A 20,422-nucleotide genomic window follows, 5' to 3' on the forward strand; every position below is an offset into this window, starting at 1 on the left:
AACACCAAGACAAGTATGGCAACTCTCCTCTTCTACATATATTGCAACTGCACTCCTACACTTATTCCAGTATTTCCAGTTAAGAACAGTCTGCTTTCCAGCAGCAACAACTGAAAGCTAAGAAAGGCAGGGCATCTTGGCCTCTGTTTAAAGTTTTGGAATGACCGGGATTCAGTTGATTTAAAAATAAACACCAAAACGAACAAACAAACAAACAAACACCCCCCCCCCCAAAAAAAATGCACCAAAGAAAACCCCCCCAAAAATGGAAGTTAGTAATTTTATCTGAAAATATGTATTATACATGATACTACTAAAAGCTATTTGGACAGCCTGCAGCTTACAGCACCACTGTACTGGAAAGCAAATTTTCTCCAGCAGACAAAGGCAGAATGCACCCGAATTCCATCACAACATAACCATTTCACCCACAGGGATTGGTTCTTTTGTATGTGCCAAGGAAACATTGCTGGAACCTTGAATCAATGCTGCTGAAGAATCAGCATGGTCCCTCATACCGTGTTTCTGGCCTAGCCAGGTCATGCTCTCACAAATCCCCAGACAACTTCTGGAGCAAAGACAACTAGAGGAATCATTTTCACAGGAAGCCTGAATATGACTATTCCGTCATGGAGGATAAGGGAGTTTACTACCACAAGTGCAGCCACACACTGTCAACTGGCCTCTGCACCCAAAAACAGGTCCTGACTTGGTTTAGTGTAAGGGCAAGAACACCACGGACAGCAACACATTCTCCTGCTTTACCAAGGAGAAGTGGACCTTGTGGTCTGCTAAGCTCCACCAACCTACTGCACACACATCCTCCACACCTGGAAACCATTCATCCCTGCCTTGGGCATCCAACCTTCAGAAGAAAAGAATCTCAGCATCTCTACACCTACTGATCACCTGTGATTGCCTGGGAAAAGTTTCACTTTTATCTGAAGAATCGTGTGCAGACCTCAATTGCTGACACAGATTACAATTGCACATGCTCCTTATCTCCTGACACAGAATCCCTCAGGAGTCATTCCTTCAGAAAAAAAAACAAAAGTCTGATAGGTAGAAAGAGGAAGTGGGAAAAGACATGAGGCAAAAGGACTCTGGAAAATAAGGACCACTTCCAGTACCTTCCCTCAGTTCCCCTGCCTCTTGTCTTCCCACTTGGTTTTCTTCCCTTAGACTCAGCGTGCAGCAATGGTAGGGATGCACAGTGTTGCCCTTCTAAAATGGCAGGGATGCAAAGTATTGTCCTGTTGAAAGGCAGCATATTGCCCTTCTACACATACACAGCAGAGAAGTTATTTTACAGTGTGCTTACCAAACTGAAGACATGCCAAGTCGCACAGTTCTTTTCCTCATGTGGTAGAACCTATGCAGAGATTTTTTTCTTCTAGAAAGAGGCTAACCCTAATTGTGTGCTAAAGGTTTGGACATTGAGGAGGCTGGATAAACGCTCTTGTATTTCAACATACTACAAAACCTAACCAAAGAGTATCTCTTTTTTTCCTTTCCCCCTTCTCCATTGCCCGTCTGTCGTCTCCAAGATTTTTGGTTTGGTTTTTCTTTTTTGTCTTTTTTTTTTAAATACAGCAACTTTTCAGTAATGGAATTTACAGTGGATACTCTTACAGAGGAAAAAAGACAGAAAGCTACTAACAGCTATCAAGGTTTAAGTGCTACAAGATGAGACAAAATATCTTTCTGTTGTTACTATGAGAGAAATGAGAAACTAAAAACATAAAAAACAAAACACAACTAACAAAACCTAGAAGCAGTGAACAAAATTAAAGAGTGCCAAGTTGGCCAAGGTAATTTAGCTATGTTACAAAGAACAACTACACCATGATGTGCATCACAGCCCTACATTTAAAAATCTTTCAACACAGCTTTAATCATTTAGATTTTATACATCAGCAAATGATATGTTATCTTAATGCTGACTGAGCTATGTAACTGCCTGACTTCAAACGCAGCCACCTTTGGTATGTTTATACACATGTACATGGAAAAGACAAAAGGTTAGTACTGCAAATAGGAAAAAAAAGGAAAAAGTCAAAAGGGGGAAAAGACGACACAACAGGCTCTGCTTTCAGCAGAGATAGGACAACATATCTCAAATGGTCTCTAAATAGGCTAAAATTGAGTTGATCTTACAATTATAGCGTAAACAATGCCTGGGTTGCAGTTGTGTTATTTGAAAAGAAAAAAATTAAAACAAAAAAATCTCTAGAGACCTTCTGTATGTTTAGCCATACCCTTAAAAGTTTACTATTCACTCACAAAGAGAAATAGACAAACATGAATATTCCAAGCGAACAGACACAGACCAGTCCAGTATTTAGTAATAGTTTAACTTTTGGAGTCTCTTCCAGCATTTGTAAACAAACAGTCTCTTCCTCCATCTCCCGAACAGCTCTCTTGTTCATGTTTTTACTTTTAAAGCCACAGAACCAATCTATGAATTTCAAATGTCTCTCTCTCTCATCAGTCTCTTCCTCATGCTTTTTCTCCCCCATCAAAGCTGCTTGTCCATTCGAATAACAATCAACTGGTGTCTCGACTTCAGAGTGACTCACAGAAATCACCGGGTTGCTGTCATCTCTGCAAGTAACCAGAAGATTGATATCCTCCGGCTTAATATTTTTAATATTTTCTTCCGATTTGCCGTTTGGAATTATATGGTTAGCGTTTTCATTGCACTTGAGGATGCTCTTTTCTTGCACTTTGTACAGCTCCCCCTTTGCAGCGCTCTCTTTCACATTCCTGTTTTTCACAGCCCAGAAAGTGGTTGTCCGAACCTGCTCCTTTGTAGGTGGAGGTGTGAGGAGGCTTACTACAAAGGTCACAATCCCAGTGATCCAGAACAGAGTTGTCGCAACATACATGTAATGGATGTTTTTGATAAAGCTTGGCCTAGTATCTGGCTGGTTACACTCAGGAGCACGATAGATAAATGCCAGTATCAACCGGATCGCTCCAAGAACAAACCCAGCCATTCCACCATAGAAAGCCCCCTGCTCATTGCAGCGTTTCCAAAAGATACCCATAAGAAACAGAGCAGCCACTGGTGGGGTCAAGTAGTCTGCTACCTCTTGGATATAAAGGTACATCTGACCACCTTGCATTTCTACAATTATCGGGACCCAGGCAATGCTTATAACTACCATGAACGCGACAAAGACTCTTCCTACAATCATCAGTTCTCTAGATGTTGCGCTCTTCCGAATGAGCTTGTAGACATCGAGTGTGAATATGGTGCTGGCACTGTTGAATATAGAGTCCAAGTCACTCATCAGTGCAGCAATCATCACAGCCATCATCAGTCCTCTCAGACCAACCGGCACAAGTTTCATCACCAAACGTGGGTAGGCAATGTTAGAGCATCCCGCTCTGCTCCCGCAGACTTGAAAACAGTGTTCCGGGTTAATGCAGGCAATATCATCTGCAAACAGTATTCGTGAAATCATTCCTGGGACAACTATAATAAACATCGGCAGCAACTTCAAGAAGCCTGCCATCAGAGTGGATCCTTTGGCATGAGCAATGTTTTTTGCAGCTAAAACTCTCTGAACTATGACTTGATCGGCACACCAGTACCAGACAGAAGCTGGAGTCTGTCCCAACAGAAATCCAGGCCAGGGAATATCTTCATCTGTTGGCTCACGCAACATTTTAAGAGCATCAGGCTTTGGGTCAACATTGCAGGAATTGGTATTGGAAATGTTGTAGGTTAACAAGATAGACGTAATATTTGGCGATGCTAACATGTACCTTCTTTTAACTTCTTCAAACCCACCAACCTCCATAATACTTATGATCATAAGTGTGAGGGCACCAATAATCATAAGCAGAGCTTGAAGCGTGTCTGTGTAGATGACAGCCACAAGACCTCCAGTCACAGTCAACAGCGCGGTCATTCCAATAAGGAGGATAACTGACAAATAGAGGTTCCACCCCAGCGATTCTTGAATAAAAAGTGCCCCTGAATACAAGTCAACTGAGAGTTTGGTGAAGATATAAAGAATTAGAGACAATGCTGCAAAATATATTTGAATTCTATGCCCTCCAAAACGCTTGGACAAGTATTCAGGCATGGTGTATACTCCCGACCGGATGTAGACTGGGACGAAGACCCATCCTAAAAGCTGCAAAAGCATTAAGGCGTTGAATTCCCATGCACCTACTGCAAATCCACTCGCCGCTCCGGATCCTGCGAGCCCAATGAAATGTTCGCTTCCAATATTGCTCACAAATAAAGATGCACCAATAGCTACCCAGGTCATAGAACGCCCTGCCAAAAAGTAGCCACTTACGGTGCTCCGATTGTATTTCCACATGGCAAAAAAACCTATGCACATTACAAGCACGAAGTACAGCACCACAATGGCAATGTCTGCTGTTTCCAAAGAAGCCCTCATTTTTGTAAACAAAATGCCTTCGCACAGCTGATGTCCACTTCTCGCCCCCCAGCAAATGTCTTTTAAGCAACACGTGAACCAGTTAACATATATCAACACTGTGGATCAAATTCTTTGTCCCTTGGTTTGCTGTCCTGATGCTGGTGGTTGTGGTACATTTACTTTCTCCGCTTCTCAAATGGAAATTTGGAACTTAGCACGCACTTTTAATCCACATTCCACAAGAGCATCAGCCTTAACTCAGTTGATGTAGGAGAAATTCTTAGTTGCAGCTAAGTTTAGTGAGGCCTACTGTACCAACCCTGCAAGGCAGCAAAGACAAAAGACAAAGATTGAATTAGAGAAGAATTTCATGAAGTAATGAGAAAAAATTTGAAGTCGAGTAAAACAATGACTGAACACCACAGATTTTTTCCCCCTTATATTTTCTGCTGTATTTATGCAATCCATAACAGACATAATTAAATAGTTGTAGAACTAAACAGCAATGCCTTTTGCTAGTCAACTTTAATGTTTACAAGTACTTTAAGGGACGCAGCAATTCTGGAGTATAAAATGACCCAAATTCCCCACAACGCAAGGAACAGAAATATATTTCATTTTTCTTTAGAGTCTCACAAGTCTACTTCTCAAGTCATTAAATAGCCCTTCCTCTTTCAAGCAATCTTAGCGAAATAAAAACCAAACAAAAAACAGCCACTAAGGAGCATTAACCTGGCTAGTCATTTTTTGTATTGCTCTAGCACTGCATCCCGCAAATCTGCATAGATCCTGGCATCACATGCATGCATTTGAGACACCAGCTGGCTGCTAGAGCTAAAAATCAAAGTGAAGTTGCAATACTGTCAAAAACACAATGTGTATTTAAGATCAGCTGAAAAAAAAAAATAAAAATTCTAGGTTATTCAGATGAGCTTGGACCTGTCTGGAGTACAGATGACTTACATTTTACTCTGAAAGCTCTTCATACAATATCCCATGTAATCTAGGTGAAGAAAAAGTCCCATTCAAACAAAGGGCAAAATCAAAACAATGCCTGACATCTGGCTTAAGGGTATTTGTCTGCTGTGAGCATTTTGATGTTCACGCCTGCATGGTTTCAGCATTTCTGGGGAGCACCCTACGCACATGGGAGAGAACCGGATAGATTTTGTAGCAGTCACAGTTGCTAGGATGCCAGGAAACAGTTCCCAGCATTAACTGTGTGTATCCAAGCACTAATCGGATCACTAACATCAGAGGTAGAGAGTTTCGAGGCAAAGCATACCCTGCCACTCCAGCCCTGAACCCTCAATCACACCCAATTCTACCAAAGCATGTCAGGAAACAGGCATTCACTTCAGCAAGTAGGTCTGAAGTGCTCAAAGGATGGAAGGGGATAATATGACTTGCTAGCAGACAACCAAACAGGTTGGAGAGGAAGAGGCACTGAAGAGCTGCACAGTAGGTCCTGCTTCTGCTATGAAGACAGGATAATCCTATCTCCTTCTACATGTTGGGAAGTATACTCTACCTATATACACCTGTCCTGGCTGTATACACCCAAACCTTTATGGGTTTAGAGAGTGCTGGACATAAGATCTTTCTGCTTCCTACACCAAATGTGCACAACAATGGGAAGACCAAAGCAAAGAACTCATTTAGTCTAAAAATCAGAACTCAAACCTTTAGTATTCAAGATTATTACAGAAGATTACAGAAGAGTAAGGAACAGGGTCTGACTCCATTCCTCTTTCCCACCCACTGGTAAAAGTAATATAGGCACAAAAAATAAATACAATAAAATCACTGCACTGAATCTTTTTTCTGACCATAAGGTCTGCCAGCCTTAGAAGTCTTACAAGCAACAGCTTCAGGCATCCCCCCTTCCACTTCAGTTGTAGAAGTGCTTTAGCACTATGTGGCAGCTCTCATTTCCTTATTAATTCATCTATGATTAACTAAAACAATCATGTAACATTCTAGTATTTGGGTGGGCTCTTGTTCAGCATCCCTGCAGCATATTCGTTATGTTAAAAAAAAAAATAGAGCAAATAAAAACATTACAAATTCTCAGAGAGACCACAATAAAAACTACAGTCAAGGCTGAAAATGCAGACATCCCCCCCCCACCTTACTTTGTGCATTACTAAAGGCAGCAACAGTGCTGATGCAAGAATGTGCACTTCTCATTAAGAAAAATGTATTTTTGAAACAGCTTACAGCAAACCACAACTTCAGCCTTGAGAAATTCACATTCATGGTATTCATATAAGCTGGCTATTTTCAAGAATAGTTCAGAATCAAAAAAGATAACAAGGGTTCCCCACCACCACCACAAACCCACATGAGAATAGATATTCATTCTGCAGAAGTTATAGCCAATAAAGAGAGACTACAGAGACATGGCACAGCACGGACTGATTACAGTAGTGTGCTAAATTTATCATGTTCATAAGCCTCAAACCACAGATGTATTTTAAATCCTTACACAGAAGGATTCACATTTACCCTCATCCACAAATGAAGTGGTAGTTAAATGGTCTATTAGTTTAATCCAATACAAAGTTATGAACACTTCAGATCATATGACATGATCAGATACAAGTATAATGTACTATTCTTCGTTTTGAGCACTTTTGAGTAACACTTTAATAGTTCTGCATCTTTTACTATATTCAGCAAAGTTTTCAAATGCAACTACACTGCAATGTTTATATTTAAACTATAAGTATTTTAAAGAAAGGGGAAGATACCTTCCTCAAACTGGAAAGAAGGAAAAGTACCACATAGAAAATCGGAATGGGCAAACTATGGAAATAGTAATAATTGGTATTTTCCCTCTTCTATTCCTTAAGATCATCTAGTTCCAACCCCCCTGCCGTGGGCAGGGACACCTAACGCTAAATCATATCACCCAAGGCCTCGTCCAACCTGGCCTTGAACACTGCCAGGGATGGAGCATTCAAAACCTCCCTGGGCAACCCATTCCAGTGCCTCACCACCCTAACAGGAAAGAATTTCTTCCTTATATCCAACCTAAACTTCCCCTGTTTAAGTTTTAACCCGTTACCCCTTGTCCTGTCACTACAGTCCCTAAAAAGAGTCCCACTCCAGCATCCCTATAGGCCCCCTTCAGATACGGGACCGTTACTGGAAAATGTTAGACTTGAACTTAAGTTCACTTTCCACTATCTCCCCTGTATGTTAACCAATGACCTTGCAAAAATATATTATACTGTAACATACATAAATTAAAAAAAATTTGTTAAAACTACATCTATTTGATACAAGAGGTACCAAGCCCATAGTAGAACTACTACAAGCATGTTATACCCCACCAAAAAGTGGGCAAGTATTAGATGCAGCTGCCCTTGAATAAATTGTGACATTTCTCAATTAGGATACTTTGCCAAACTACAATGGGCTCATTCTAACCCAGATAAACAATACATGAAGTTCTTGAGCATTTCCACCTCAAGGCACAGCCAGACCATGCATTTGAAATGATCAGCCTACAGGAACCCGAAACATCACCTTTGTAATCAACATCTGAATTTTGCAGGGTTCAGCTTGCTTGAGCAGGAAGGTGGAAAGTTTTCAGTAGCTGCTACAAATCTGCTGCACTGTCACTAAATTACTGTACTAAAGTAGCTTCTTGTACCAGTTTCTTATTAGACCTAATTCTAAAATAACCCTGGAACTTTTTTCATTACAAAAATGAGACTCGTCCCTCTGAACTTTCAGCAAGTTATGACCTCAAGTCTTAAGAAGGACTTTTGAGACGCCCCATGCGAGTTTAATCTCAAGTTATTAGAACAGCATTACATTGTGGCACTGACAGAAAACAAAAAAGACAGAAAGACTGCACTGCTGCCAAGGACTGATTTTTTTTTTTCCCCTAAGGCTGTTTTCTGGCTGGATCATATCAAAGACACAAAACAATGTGCTTCCCTCTTGTCTGAAGATAGAGGGCTACAGCTCTGGTGAAACAATGCATATGTCTCTCCAATGGGCAGCCTGTCCTATAATAAAAAAAAGTCTCAAGCAATTCCCTGAAGAGATATCAGATAATGCGAACCAGATTTAGGGTGGGATTTTTAGGAGAAATTTTTATGACTGTTTTAAAGGAAAACTTTCTCCACAGTGCTTTTCTAATAAAACAGGTCTTTAAGCATGCCAGAATCTAACTGCTCCAGCCCTAAAGCAACTATTTTTTTTCTGCTTAGTGTATTTCTCTTCTCAGCAGATGGGAAGTTTCTCAGTTGACTTTCCTCTTCTTTTGCAGTTAAAAAAAAAAAAAAAATCAGTCTCAATGGCAAACGTTTTAAGGGTTATTTTGAGGATGCAAATGCCCACATATCACACAGGAGCGTCCACTGCTACTATTTGTTAACAAATAAAATACATACTTAACTGTTTTCCTAGACTTCAAAGTAGTTTTGAGGTTCTTTCTTAGAAGCAACAGATTTCTTCTCCACCTCCTTCAAGCAGCGGTTATGTTAACTCATGCTGGTGGCATGTTACCTATTGGACAGCTCACTTGCATGGAAGAAATATACCCACATCGTCAGGCCCAACACCTACACAGAAAACAACAACAATCCAACAATCTCTCATGCCTTGAGCAGGCCTGTACAACACCCAACCCCCTGAGTGTGTTGGCTGGGCTGCTCCACAGCAGGCTACCTGCTACAGACACACAGGTGAGTTCCTACCTGCTCCACAGCAAACACAAGGCATTCTGAGGTAGCCTATCTCAGAGAAAAAAAAAAGGAAAAAAATAAAAAGAGGAAAAGGCTTCATTCCATTTACTGCAGCACTCTAGAATACAAAAAAGGAGCACAAACGTCCTTCATGGAATAACCGATACAAATAACTGAACTGATAACAATAACTGAATAACTGATACTTGTCCTTATGTAATACACGCCCTTGAGAAAGCAGAGGCCATCCTTGCAGCTGCTGAATACGGCACTAAACATCCAGGACCACAGTTTCAAGACTTCCCCTTGTAAACCAGAAGCTAAGGAATAAAGCTGGGCAGGAATCCCACCTGAGACAAACAGCATATGTCACAGGAAGCAGGAAAGCTCAGAGGCACAAGTTGACCTGTAGCATCTAATAAATAACTTCAGTTAAGGGTCTGGACTGGCGTTTCCAGGAGCTCAACAGGCTGAAGTAGAAAAGTACCATATTTACAAGTTACCCAAACCAGCAATGACCTGACTAACCTGTTTGCCACATGTGCTCTGCTGCATCAACACTTCTGCTGGCCTTCGAGAACACAGGTACCCCAGAGGCAACTCTATAGATCATCACTAGCATAAAAGTTCAATCTGAGGTGCAAGGTTCAAGTCAGTCACTCAAAGGAGTTATGAACACACAGTGCACTTTTTTGTCTGAGGTATCAGGAATCACTCCAGTCCTGGTCTTCATTTAACTGCAGCATCAGAAAAAGAAGCTTGCTCCTCAACACATTCTTCTCGATCCTTTTCTAAAGGACTGCTGAAGGAGACATGAGACAAATAAGTAATCTCACAGCATGCAGTTCAGCAGAAGAAATAGAACACTGCATTTGCCAGTCAAAAATGTAATGCTACTATTACAGAAGCAGTTACTGGAGCTCTGTAAGGCCAACTGAAGCTGAAGAGCACTGTGACTGTCAGTTTTAGAGCAGCAGATCAATGTAGTTGGTTTTGTTTTTAACCATTCTTCCCCCCATCCCAAGTGTACATACCCATTTAGGTCTCCCACCAAGTCATAAATTAAAGAGAGGGGAAAAAAAAGGCAGAAAGAGGATGCAGCTTTATGGCAGTGCTCATTCAGCACTCTGTAAACACAACAGAAACTACAGTACTGTTGAACTGCAAAGCAAGAGGAAGATTGCTTATTTCATCCATTAACATCACTAGCAGCATCTCAGCAAGCCACTTCTTGCCACTGCCTGTGGCATGCACATTTGAACGGTTTCTTTTGCCGTGAGTCAGTCCCCAGCACTGTCAGGAATAATGGATTTATTTGCTTCCACTGTTCTTCCAAAAAACTCCAAACAACTAAAGGGAAAAGGGGGGACTTAAGCTGGGGACAGAAGAAAGTAGATAGTTCCTTCTTATTTGTTTAAATAAACAGACACCAGAAAGACTATCTTCTCCATGCCTACCAAGATATACTGTAGTTACCTTACTTGGGTCTTAAGAAAGACTAGTCCATCAGGTTAAGATAAACTGACTATCAGTTTAAAGAAAACACATAGGTAATTTTCTTCCCCTCGTCAGCCCAAAGAATCAGCTTGTTCACATGGGTGCCAGATGTTATCTGGGTTCTCTGAAGAAAGCAGAAAGTACAGCCACCACTCAGCACGGCTGAAGAACTGGGCTGCTCTTCCCTGGCAGGTAAACAGAATCATTCATGCCTCTGCCATAACTCAAGTAGATCACCACCAGAGGCTCAGATGCTCAAAGACGGGTTGCCACTGCAAGCAGCTCCATCCTTCAGCACAGGAACCATGCTTTTCTTTGCAACTGCAGATGACATTCTTCCTTCTACACAGGAACTGGAAGCAGAACAGGAGAGGGTACTGAGAAGGCACATGGTCAACAGTAACCAAGAGCACAACAGAGCAAACAGGGAAAGCAAGCCATTTAACAGAGGTGGGAAGAGGCGTCTCCTTCAGGAGATGGCAGTCAGGCAGAATTTCCCTGCCGGGTAAGTGTGCCAAGACATCAGCTTGCAAACTAAGCTGGATCCTGCAGAGGGACACTGAGCTGAAAGACTGAAATTCCTTCTTGTGGCAACCTAAAGTTCAGAAGCACGATCACTTCACTGCCACTGGCAAGTACTATTTACCTAAATTAATTCAATGAATTACTTAGTCACTAAGAGCAACAGCAAGAGAATGGGTAAATCAAGCATAAACATGCAAGCATTTCATTTCTGTAGAGGATTTGGGACCATATAATCAAGCGTTCCAAACATCAAGAACCAACATTACCACCCTGTTAGAAGCACACCATCAGAAAGTGTTGCAAAAACTCCACCACTACTGAAGATGAAGGTTTTCTTTAGCTGCAAGGTACAAAGATGTGATCCAGTTGGCGAGACCCTCCAAGATGACTAGTCTGCTGGGTGCTCCTGCACCTTCCTGATGATTTTAAGATATCAAAACAAGATCTTTGCTATAAAACAAGTGGTGCTATCCTACAAGCTTTGTAATTACCTATATTAAAAGCTAGCAAACATTGATTCTAATAGTCTCAAACACATCAACTCCACTGAACACATTCCCTTCCTGTATCCATGCTCTGCATGTACCTTTGTTTTTAATTATTATTCCATAGGTATTTGCATAACTGAAGCACAAGGGCTGGCTTGCAAGTGGGCAAACCAGGATTAAACAAAAACAGAACCAAAAAAAAAGCAGGCTAGTTTCTATGTAGTTCCCCACAATTGTATTTCTAGGATTGATAACCTTCCTTTACACTATCTGCTTCTTTCCTTCCCATCTCTCAAAAGCAGTGACGCATTTTCTTTCATTTCCAGCACCAGTATTTGCACTAATGCTCCCATATTACAGGTCCTTGTCTCGTACAGATCTTGCCTTACTTCCCATATTTTTACTTCCCATCTTCCCTGTTCCACTCCTCTATAATTAGTCATGTTTTGCAGATTTGTCCTGCCTTGTACTTTTTCCCCTTTCACCTTCTTATCAGCTCTTACACAGAATGCTGTACCAGAATGCTATACTAGTGATATTCCTCCTGATCCACTGGGCAGCCCAGTGACTCCTGCTGCCCTCGGATAAGCAGCACAGAGGCTAGTATATGCAGCTCTATCAACCAGCTGCTTCCACATAAGCAACAATTGCCAAAACTTGTAACAGAAGAGGCCTGGGCAGCTGTGCATCAAAGAATAATCTTGCTTTTTATCAGAGCAGGCTACTAAGTTACTAGATCAATAATCACCCACAACCAAAGTAATTCTGGGGTGGAAACTGCCAGCATTATGGCTCTGGAACAAGAGCATTGGAGAAATCAGCTCCTGAAAGAATACATAAAGAAAGCAAGAACCTTCATCATTACCAAACATGTATGATGCATTGGAAGAAACTAAACATACACATACATTCATATTTGAATTTAACAGCTGATTCTAAGCAATATGATTGATATCTTCAAAAAGTAGTCGCTTTTGAGGTTTTTTACAATAATGGAGAGCAATAATGCTATTTTATCACAAGTTCTCCTTCCACACACACACACACACCCCCCCCCCCCCCCCCCCCAACAGGTGAAGGACAGAATATGCTCGCATGCCAAAGATTTATATTATATCTCCCTGTTCACATACATGGTACATCCACATGTATACATATACACAGTGAACAAATTATGAGAGATACACAGCCAAGAGAGAAGAGCATGTTGTTAATTAGGCAACAGGAGCAAGAAGTCTTATCTGAAAGGTTAAGCTGCCATTTCCTTCCACAGAAGAGGGGCTAGCCAAATCCCACCCAAGTCTGCCAGCCCCATCATGGACACAAGGGCCTGCCCCTAGCCCTGCCTCAGCACTCAGGCTTGCAGCTCTATAACATAAGGAGCAAGAGTGGCAAAATTAATCAGGGCATCCCATTACCTACGCTTACTGAAGCACGCCACTCAATGCACTGCAGAAGCCAGTGTAAACCAAGAGGCTTTCCAGTCCGTTATTCTTACCATCAGCTTAGTACTCACTTTGGACACCTTTGCCAAATTCACCTCACTGTCAACTACCTGCTTAAGGGCTTAAGCTATCTTTCAGAAGAGAATAAACCTCTATCTCCCCCAAAACCAAAGCCAGGCACACATCCCACAGTTAGCAAAAACTTAGGAAAGGACCACTCTCAAGTCTTAAGATTAAAAAAAGGCAGACATCAACCAAGAGGGTATCATTCTGAAATGCTGTCTGCATAACACACTTAAAAATCCAGTTGTTCTTATGGAAATGCTTAAGGCAGAAAAAAAGCTGAATCCTACAAGCAGAGTCAATACTAGATCTTGCTGTCTTCCAGTCTCGTCTTCTACAGTTCCAACTCTTTGGTCTTCTTCTCAGCACCAGCCCAAACACAAGGGTCCCTCCCTGCTAGGCATACTATTGTGAAGAGCAGCCTGTTTCAGCCAACTAAAAAAGTCAAAGGAAACAGCGGAAAACTTCTGTGTAACTTTAACCTGCTTAGTAAAGGAGAGAGGCAGGGAATATGTACAATTCAACTGCAGGAACAGGTACGTTCACCAAAAAATAAAACCAGTATCTGCCTGCTCACTGCCTTCTCATTCTGCCCCACTTCTTCCTAGCAACTACAATATCAAAAGCCCAATTGCTACAGCTGCCTACACAGCAATTAAGTGCAATATTCAAGATGTCAAGCAACACTACTGCCCAGTACTTTAGCTTTCCTAAAATAGCTAACGATTTCCACAGCAGGTAGGGAATTTTTGAAACATGGCAATCCACTCCAAAGGCAACAAACAGATGCTGAAGACATGTTATGTTGTGTGAACATGCCAGTCAAACTGAGAGCCCAGATGCACTGAGGTGGGTGGATGGGTCCACTAGTCTAGTATTTACTGAAACAAGGTTATCAGGTTTTAGACTATGACACAGTACTATGTATTTGTCATCTGTTACAGGTGAAGTGGGGGAGAAGAGTATGTCACTAATAAAATATTGATACGCTTCATTTTTAGCAAATTACTCGAATATAAAGTGTTTTCAAACTGTCCATTCACTTCAGTTCTAGTTACAAAGTTGTTCTGTTGAAGACGGGTGTCCCCGCTAGCAAGAGTCGAGCAGCACCAAGAGCAGCACGGAAATACCGCCACCTTCTCTTTCTGTCCTAGGTTCCCCAGGATGCCAAATTTTCTTGGAGGGTATCTCGCATTGCCGCCCTGTGGTCAGTCTGTAAAACAGCATCAGAGCAATAGGAAGCCATTTCCAGCTCTTCCTTCCCTTCCCTCCCCCCCCTCCACACACTTCCTTCCCCCGGGCTCTCGAAAGCGTTTTGGCAGAACGAGAAGGGCAGGAAGAGGAAGCCTCTCTGAAAAGCTCTCTCCAGGCAGCCACAACTCCTGCTAATGCATTAGCGGGTCACTACCCTTTCCTGCTGAAGGTCCTGCCCTGCCACAGTCCCCCAGCTGAAAGCCAAAGATGACTCTCCTGGGAGAAAGACAGAAATAATTAGAAGTTCATCTTTTGCTATGAATAGTTAAGTCTAGAACATGAACAGCTGCATCTTCATTTTGCACCTCTACCTTCACCACAACTGTGGTCTTTCACTCGGGCTCCAGAGGGTAGGCAACATGTTGTTCACATATGTCTGCACAAAACTGATAGCAAGTCTGCCATTAAACTCCCCAAGCTCACCCTACTATTTGTCATTTGCATGTTGGAGTTAAGAAAGCCACACACGTGGGCAAAATTCATTATTTCCACTCTAAGTTCCTGTCACTTCACTGGCCTCATACCTTTATTTTCTCAGAGCATTTCCTCCATATACTCACACATGGAGGAACACACTCCAAGCCCTCACTGCGACTACTCTTTGAATACAGTGATACCACAGAGAAGTATGGGGTTTTATTTATTCTGCAGTGCTTTCTTATTTTTACATTTTTTTCTTACTGTCTTCCTAAGAGTCACTGACTGGGGTCTCTGCTGATCAAGGACCCTGTCCACAGGCAATTTACAAATACAGTATTTCTAGTGCAAATCAGTTACCTGCTCATACACTACCTACACAACAGGACAGAGAGTGCGCAGTTCTGACTTCAGAACAAAGTCACAAGCTCTTGTGACAACTACATGCAGACAACTGATGACAAAGTTGGAAAGTAAAAGTTTCTCCCTTTGCTGCTTTTCCCTACCCCCAAGCCTTTGGGTCTTGCATTTTTAAGACACAAAAGGAAAGCTGAAGAGTCTGCCAAGCAGACACTATAGCATCAGGCAGGACCAAGGGGTCATGCTTGCCCTGTGCCCATGCTGACGCTAGCTGTATAGGGAGATCAGCTGCACAGCAAGCTCCACAGCTCACAACAGAAACCACATGCAGGAACAGAATGAGGAGGAATCCCCAACTTGAACACAAGCAGTGCTAAGGAACAGAGTTTATTAAAAAAAAAAAAAATTTGAGGGATTTATTCTGCCTAGATCTATTAAAATGCCAAGGTAACTATTAAAAACAATTGTGGGTAAGGGAAACCCCACAGAATCACAAAGTTTGCCTCTGAAGAGAGCCGTGAAAGTCTACCAGACTGTAACTATGAGAAGGTTTGCACTCAAGCTGCCAGGGAGCTCACAGGAATTAGTGACAGCCCTGAAGGGCAATGAAGCTGAGCAGCAGCAGTTTACTTTTTTCTTCTCCCTGCAAAGCAGGGGAACTATCAGAGATGAGGAAGGATGCCACAGACACCAACAGACGAGTCAGCGCTTGCTCAAGCCTCAGACTAAAGCAGGCACTGCAGCACACAGCCACCGCACAGAGGGACTGACACAGCCGGACAGTGAACACCTTGCCCGCGGTAGCTTCATTGAGAAACACTGGTGTCAAGAAGCAATACAATTTATTCAGGCCTGTACGTGATCTCCCCAACTTGTAAAGGAAGGAGTTATTTAGTCACTCCATAATTTCAGACTGGTTTATCAGCCACATATTCAGGTCTCCCATGTTTTGGCTAACTGAAGTTAGCATTTCAGTTGAGATTATGCACTGCTAAGGGGGTCATTAAAGTAACCCCATTCCCAGGATTCAGCAGCACCATGAAGCATATAAGCACTACAGGATTTTTTTTCCAAGTGTTCTCATTATACAAGAGCAGCAGCACTAGCAAGATACTGGAACACACACAAAAAAAAAAAGCACCTAGATCTGGTGTACTGTCAACAGCAACAACAACAAAAAAAAAAGCATCTAGAATACAACAGGTGTAGGTTAAAAACAGCAGTACACCTGAACCAAAACTTAAGCAGTTTAACATAACCATGGAGCTAAAAGAACACCTTAAAATACATCTATCAGGAAAGACTATACTAGAGTTAAACTTCAGAGGAGAACATTGCAGATGTTAAAACCTGACTGTATCCATGCTTATTAGAAGCATCTTGCAGCTAAAAGCTTAACCCTGAATGATCCTTTGCACCAGAAAGCACTCCCTGACATCCTTTCCGAGTAGTCAGTTCATTCGTATCTTGGCATTATGTCATATTTGCTACACTTTCTACCCTGCTCCGCATTTATAGAGTCTGCATGGCATAATACATCTCCCACACTAACAGCATGTTCACAAAAAGCATCTCAACGCCTTACCTATGGCTCATACACTGATGGCTAGGGGTGTGGGGAAAAAGAAAAAATAATTACATGTTGACAACCCGAGTTCAAATGCATCATGTTTTGTCAGAGCAAATGCTGCTCTGCGAGGTGGTGCAGCAATGTCACCAGATTTTTTTCTCCCTGTTGCTGTATTTCTCCACTAGAGGACTCACCTGAGAAGTCTACTACAAGCTTCTGCAGTTAAACCAAGTTAAAAAAAAAAACCAATCCCGACATGTGGATGGTACATGTAAAATGAATGGAAATGTACTAGTAGATGTAGCACATATAACACATGAAGACATGCTCCTATAACTACAAAAGAAATACGGCAAAGTTATTTAGCTTCCTGCTATTTTACAACAGATACACATGTTCATTTAAATGAAGATTAAATGCAAGAGCAAGCATGTCTGCACTGTGTCAGATGTGTCAGATCGGAAGGCTACAGCCTAGCAGAAGTGCTGCTACATTCCAACACCAGCACTGCATATTAAGCTGGAAAGTAGCAGATAAAAGGTAGAGAAGGTGGCAAAGAAGGGCTGGTATCAGCTATTATTTTCCAAATAAAGGGTCCCCTCTACACAGAGGTGCTTCTATTTTATTATTTCTATACACAAGTGCACACACCCCCTGCACAGATTCAGCTCTCGTAAAAGAGCATCACATAACCTCACTCACACCACGGTTTATCATTATGCCACCAAAGACAGCGGCAACGGCTAGCAACCCTTGCCGTGGATGGTACGGGGAGCCATATCAGCAGAGCTCAACTGGTGCTAGCAACGGCAGGGAAGTAAAAATAAGGAATAATTAATTCTCGAGACTCCTCTGGTACGGAGAGGCTGGAGCTGGCCTCCCGTGAGAGGAAGCTTGCCAGAGCAAGCCCTCGCTCTGCCCCACGGAGGCTCCCCGCAAGGCCTCGCAGAGGAGAGGGGACCTAGCATGGGGCTGCTGCGACCTAGCGAGGTGCCCAGCAAAGCCATAGCAGGTGCTGGGGGAGGGGGGGGAGATGAGGCACTGGCACACGGCAATGGGAAGCGCTGGTGCTGCAGGAGGAGAGGGGGACTTGCCTGCACCAACGCACAGGGACAACGAAAGGGCTAAATTGACCTGCACCAGGCAAGGGGCAGGGAGGGAAGGGCGGGATAAGAGAGGGAGAAACGCATCGATTTCGCACAGCGGGGGATCTGCTTACCTGCGGACCAAACGGGAAGGGGGGAAAGAAGGTGACTGCGGCTCGAGGGCAGCTACTAAGCAAACTCTCCAAGGGAGTAGGGAGGAAAAAGAGAAAGGGGAGAGAAGGCAAAGAAAGACACATGGGGATCCAAGGCGCCTTGTGCGGCCCCGCTGCATGGCGCGGAGGGAGAGGCCAGGGAGGGCAGCGCTCGCCCCCGGGAAGGGACCGGCCACGCAGTCCCGTGCTCCACCGGGCAGCACGCGGTGGCGAGAAAAGACACCGAGGGGTCGCCGGGGGCAGGGAGAAAGCGTCTGCCGGGTCCCACCTGGCACCCTCCCCCCCCCCGTCTCCCCTCCCTCACTCACCCTCTGCATGACTTTCACGATCAAAGCCAGTTCATAGCGGGGCATCTTAGAGCTGGCTGTGGCGGAAGGAGCGGGGATGCGGCGGGTCAGAGAGTGGGGAAGAGGGGGCAGCGATGCAGAGAAGAGGGAAACCGGAGGAGGGAGGCGCGGTACGGGTAACGGCTCCTGCCCGCGCGGCTCCCAAGCTGCACAGACACCCAGGCGGGCGAGCGGGCGGCGCGGCTTAAAGGGCGCCGGCAGCTGCGCAGGCTCCGCCGCACCGCCCCCTCTCCGCGCCAAGCGCCGCCTCCGCCGTGCACACGCCCGCCCGCTGTGGGGCTGCCACCGCCCGGGTCCGGGGAGAAGGGGGGGCCGGCCGGTAGGGAGGAAGGGAAAGGGAAAGGGACGCCAGCCGCCGGGGAGCGGGCCTGAGCCGGGCGGGCCGCGCCGCGCCGCAGGCACCGCCTCCCCCCCCACGCGGCGGCTCAGGGCCTGCGCCCGCCTTCCCGCCGCCGCGGCGGTGGCTGTGGCTGCTGCAGGGAGTGGAAATTTCCACTGTGTCCGCCCCCTCGCTCCCCCCTCCGCGCACACACACACACCCGAGACCGCACATGCTGCGGGGGGAGGACAGCGCAGGGGGCCCTGCGCCTCGCTGCCAGCCGCGGGCGGACGCGGCCCTGCAGCCATCGTCCCCCGGCACCTGGGTGGGCTGGCAGCGGCCGCGGGCTGCACGGCGAGGCAGAAGCTGCCCTGTGGTGGAGGGCGAGGTGAGGGTGCCGTGGAAGGCTGGGGCTACATGTGTGGGGCACCCTCAGCTTTTCCAGAACCTTCTATGGCCCGGTGCCTTGGTTGTCCCTGACAAGCGAAGGTGGAGGTGGTCCACCTGAAGTGGGCTGGGTGTTGGGACTCGGAGGAGGGCTGGTGGGGCGGAGGTGGAACTGCATAGCTGACCTTAGCGCCTGTGTGCTCCCGGAGGGAGTGAGGGACCTTCTGGGCAAATGTTTCCCAGCTGGCAGTGGTGGGTGGGCACCCTTGGCATTGTACTCCCATGCAGCGATCAAGGTCAGGCACACAGATGCCCTCTATCAGCAGCACATCTGACACCAGCGTCCAGCTGTGGCTGTGCCAGAAGCCTGCATCCATTAAAGAGGGGCACTTGGAGAGCCTGGTGGTACATCAGGCTTGTTTCAACAGTATTTCTTTCTTCCACAGAAGAGATTCATTCCTCTGGGGGTAGCCCCTTCCCTCACACCTCAGCATGCCCGATACACTGGGTGGCTTGAGCAGGGCAAGCTTATGCCAAGTTTCTGCCTGAGGTTTTGAAGTCCACATCACGGCTGCTCTCAGAGAAAGAGCGAGGCAGGGGATGGACAAGCAAAGCCACCGTGGCTGAAGAGGAAAGGGAAGCAGAGAAGTCAGAACTCGATTTTAAAAAACTGAAGTAAAATATCTATCTATGAAATCCCAGCCCTGCCCCATTGAGAGAGGCCTCAGTACCTGACCTGGGACCCCCAGCTATGCCCTTCTACACCAACAAGCAGCATGGCTTGGGTTTGCTCTGCTTGCCGATGAGTAGTACCATAGTTGGTGAAATGAATCCAAGGTATTGCTAACTGAAAACGTTTACCAGCACTTTCCATCGTGGTTTGCAGCACAACCAGCACTGGTACTGCTGTGGGCCTTCCTCATCTTAAGCAGATGCAAGTTGTAGGGAGTTCCCTACAGGTACCCTGCCCTACAGGCACAACAAAGCCTGCTTGGGTGCTAGGAATTGTTTTGTGTCCTGCTAGCAGTTCAGGATGCATTCCCTGTGCAGGAGTATTTACATATATTCCCAAACTCCCACACCTCAAGCAAGGCTCAGGCAGTAATTGCCAGTCAGCTGACAGGTATAATTTGCTGCCTGTTGGTGCTTACCACATACAAGCTCTCCCTGGGTTACTTTGCTTGCCTTTTTTTTCCCCAGCACAGTCTTGTCTGGCCTGAGTTTCATCCATGTTCTAATAGATGCCTGGTGAGTTCCAGAGGTAATCCAGGCACTTTGTAAGTGATGGTCCCCAATGAAGGTGAGAATGGCCAGGTACCCTGCCATACACAAACAACTGGACAGCCATTCCCACATTCTCAGTGCACCCTGCCAGTGATGGCACAG

General features: G+C 44.7%; 2 protein-coding genes across 7 annotated transcripts in view; both read right to left on the bottom strand.

The window, feature by feature from the left end:
• The window catches only part of MRPS6 (mitochondrial ribosomal protein S6), a 46,454-nt gene extending 27,840 nt beyond the window's left edge, over positions 1–18,614 (bottom strand). Inside the window, exon 1 of the mRNA XM_061453622.1 lies at positions 18,292–18,614. Coding sequence (XP_061309606.1) covers positions 18,292–18,336 — 45 coding nt within the window. The 5' untranslated portion in view covers positions 18,337–18,614. The remainder of the gene's footprint in view (positions 1–18,291) is intronic.
• On the bottom strand, positions 263–18,408 carry SLC5A3 (solute carrier family 5 member 3). Of its 6 annotated transcripts, none has more exons than XM_061453618.1 (4): positions 18,292–18,408; positions 9,635–9,905; positions 8,813–9,154; positions 263–4,723 (listed from the first exon to the last, which is right to left on the bottom strand). In XM_061453618.1, the coding sequence occupies exon 4, from the start codon at positions 4,419–4,421 to the stop codon at positions 2,280–2,282; it is 2,142 nt and encodes a 713-aa protein (XP_061309602.1). In that variant the 5' UTR covers positions 4,422–4,723; positions 8,813–9,154; positions 9,635–9,905; positions 18,292–18,408; the 3' UTR covers positions 263–2,279. The 6 variants fall into 6 exon arrangements, with proteins under 6 accessions (XP_061309602.1, XP_061309604.1, XP_061309600.1 ...); XM_061453620.1 differs by having other exon boundaries at positions 8,813–8,983; positions 9,635–9,908; XM_061453616.1 differs by having other exon boundaries at positions 9,635–9,908.
• Positions 18,615–20,422: the final 1,808 nt, after the last annotated feature.

This window comes from Pezoporus flaviventris, unplaced genomic scaffold (assembly GCF_033815535.1).
Source record: "Pezoporus flaviventris isolate CSIRO_AGI_PZ_B2104156 unplaced genomic scaffold, CSIRO_AGI_Pfla_v1 ptg000015l, whole genome shotgun sequence".
Taxonomy (NCBI): Eukaryota; Metazoa; Chordata; class Aves; order Psittaciformes; family Psittacidae; genus Pezoporus; species Pezoporus flaviventris.

Coding starts and splice junctions, on each gene's coding strand:
- SLC5A3 (XM_061453617.1), bottom strand. CDS start 4,421: ATGAGGGCTTCTTTGGAAACAGCAGACATTGCCATTGTGGTGCTGTAC.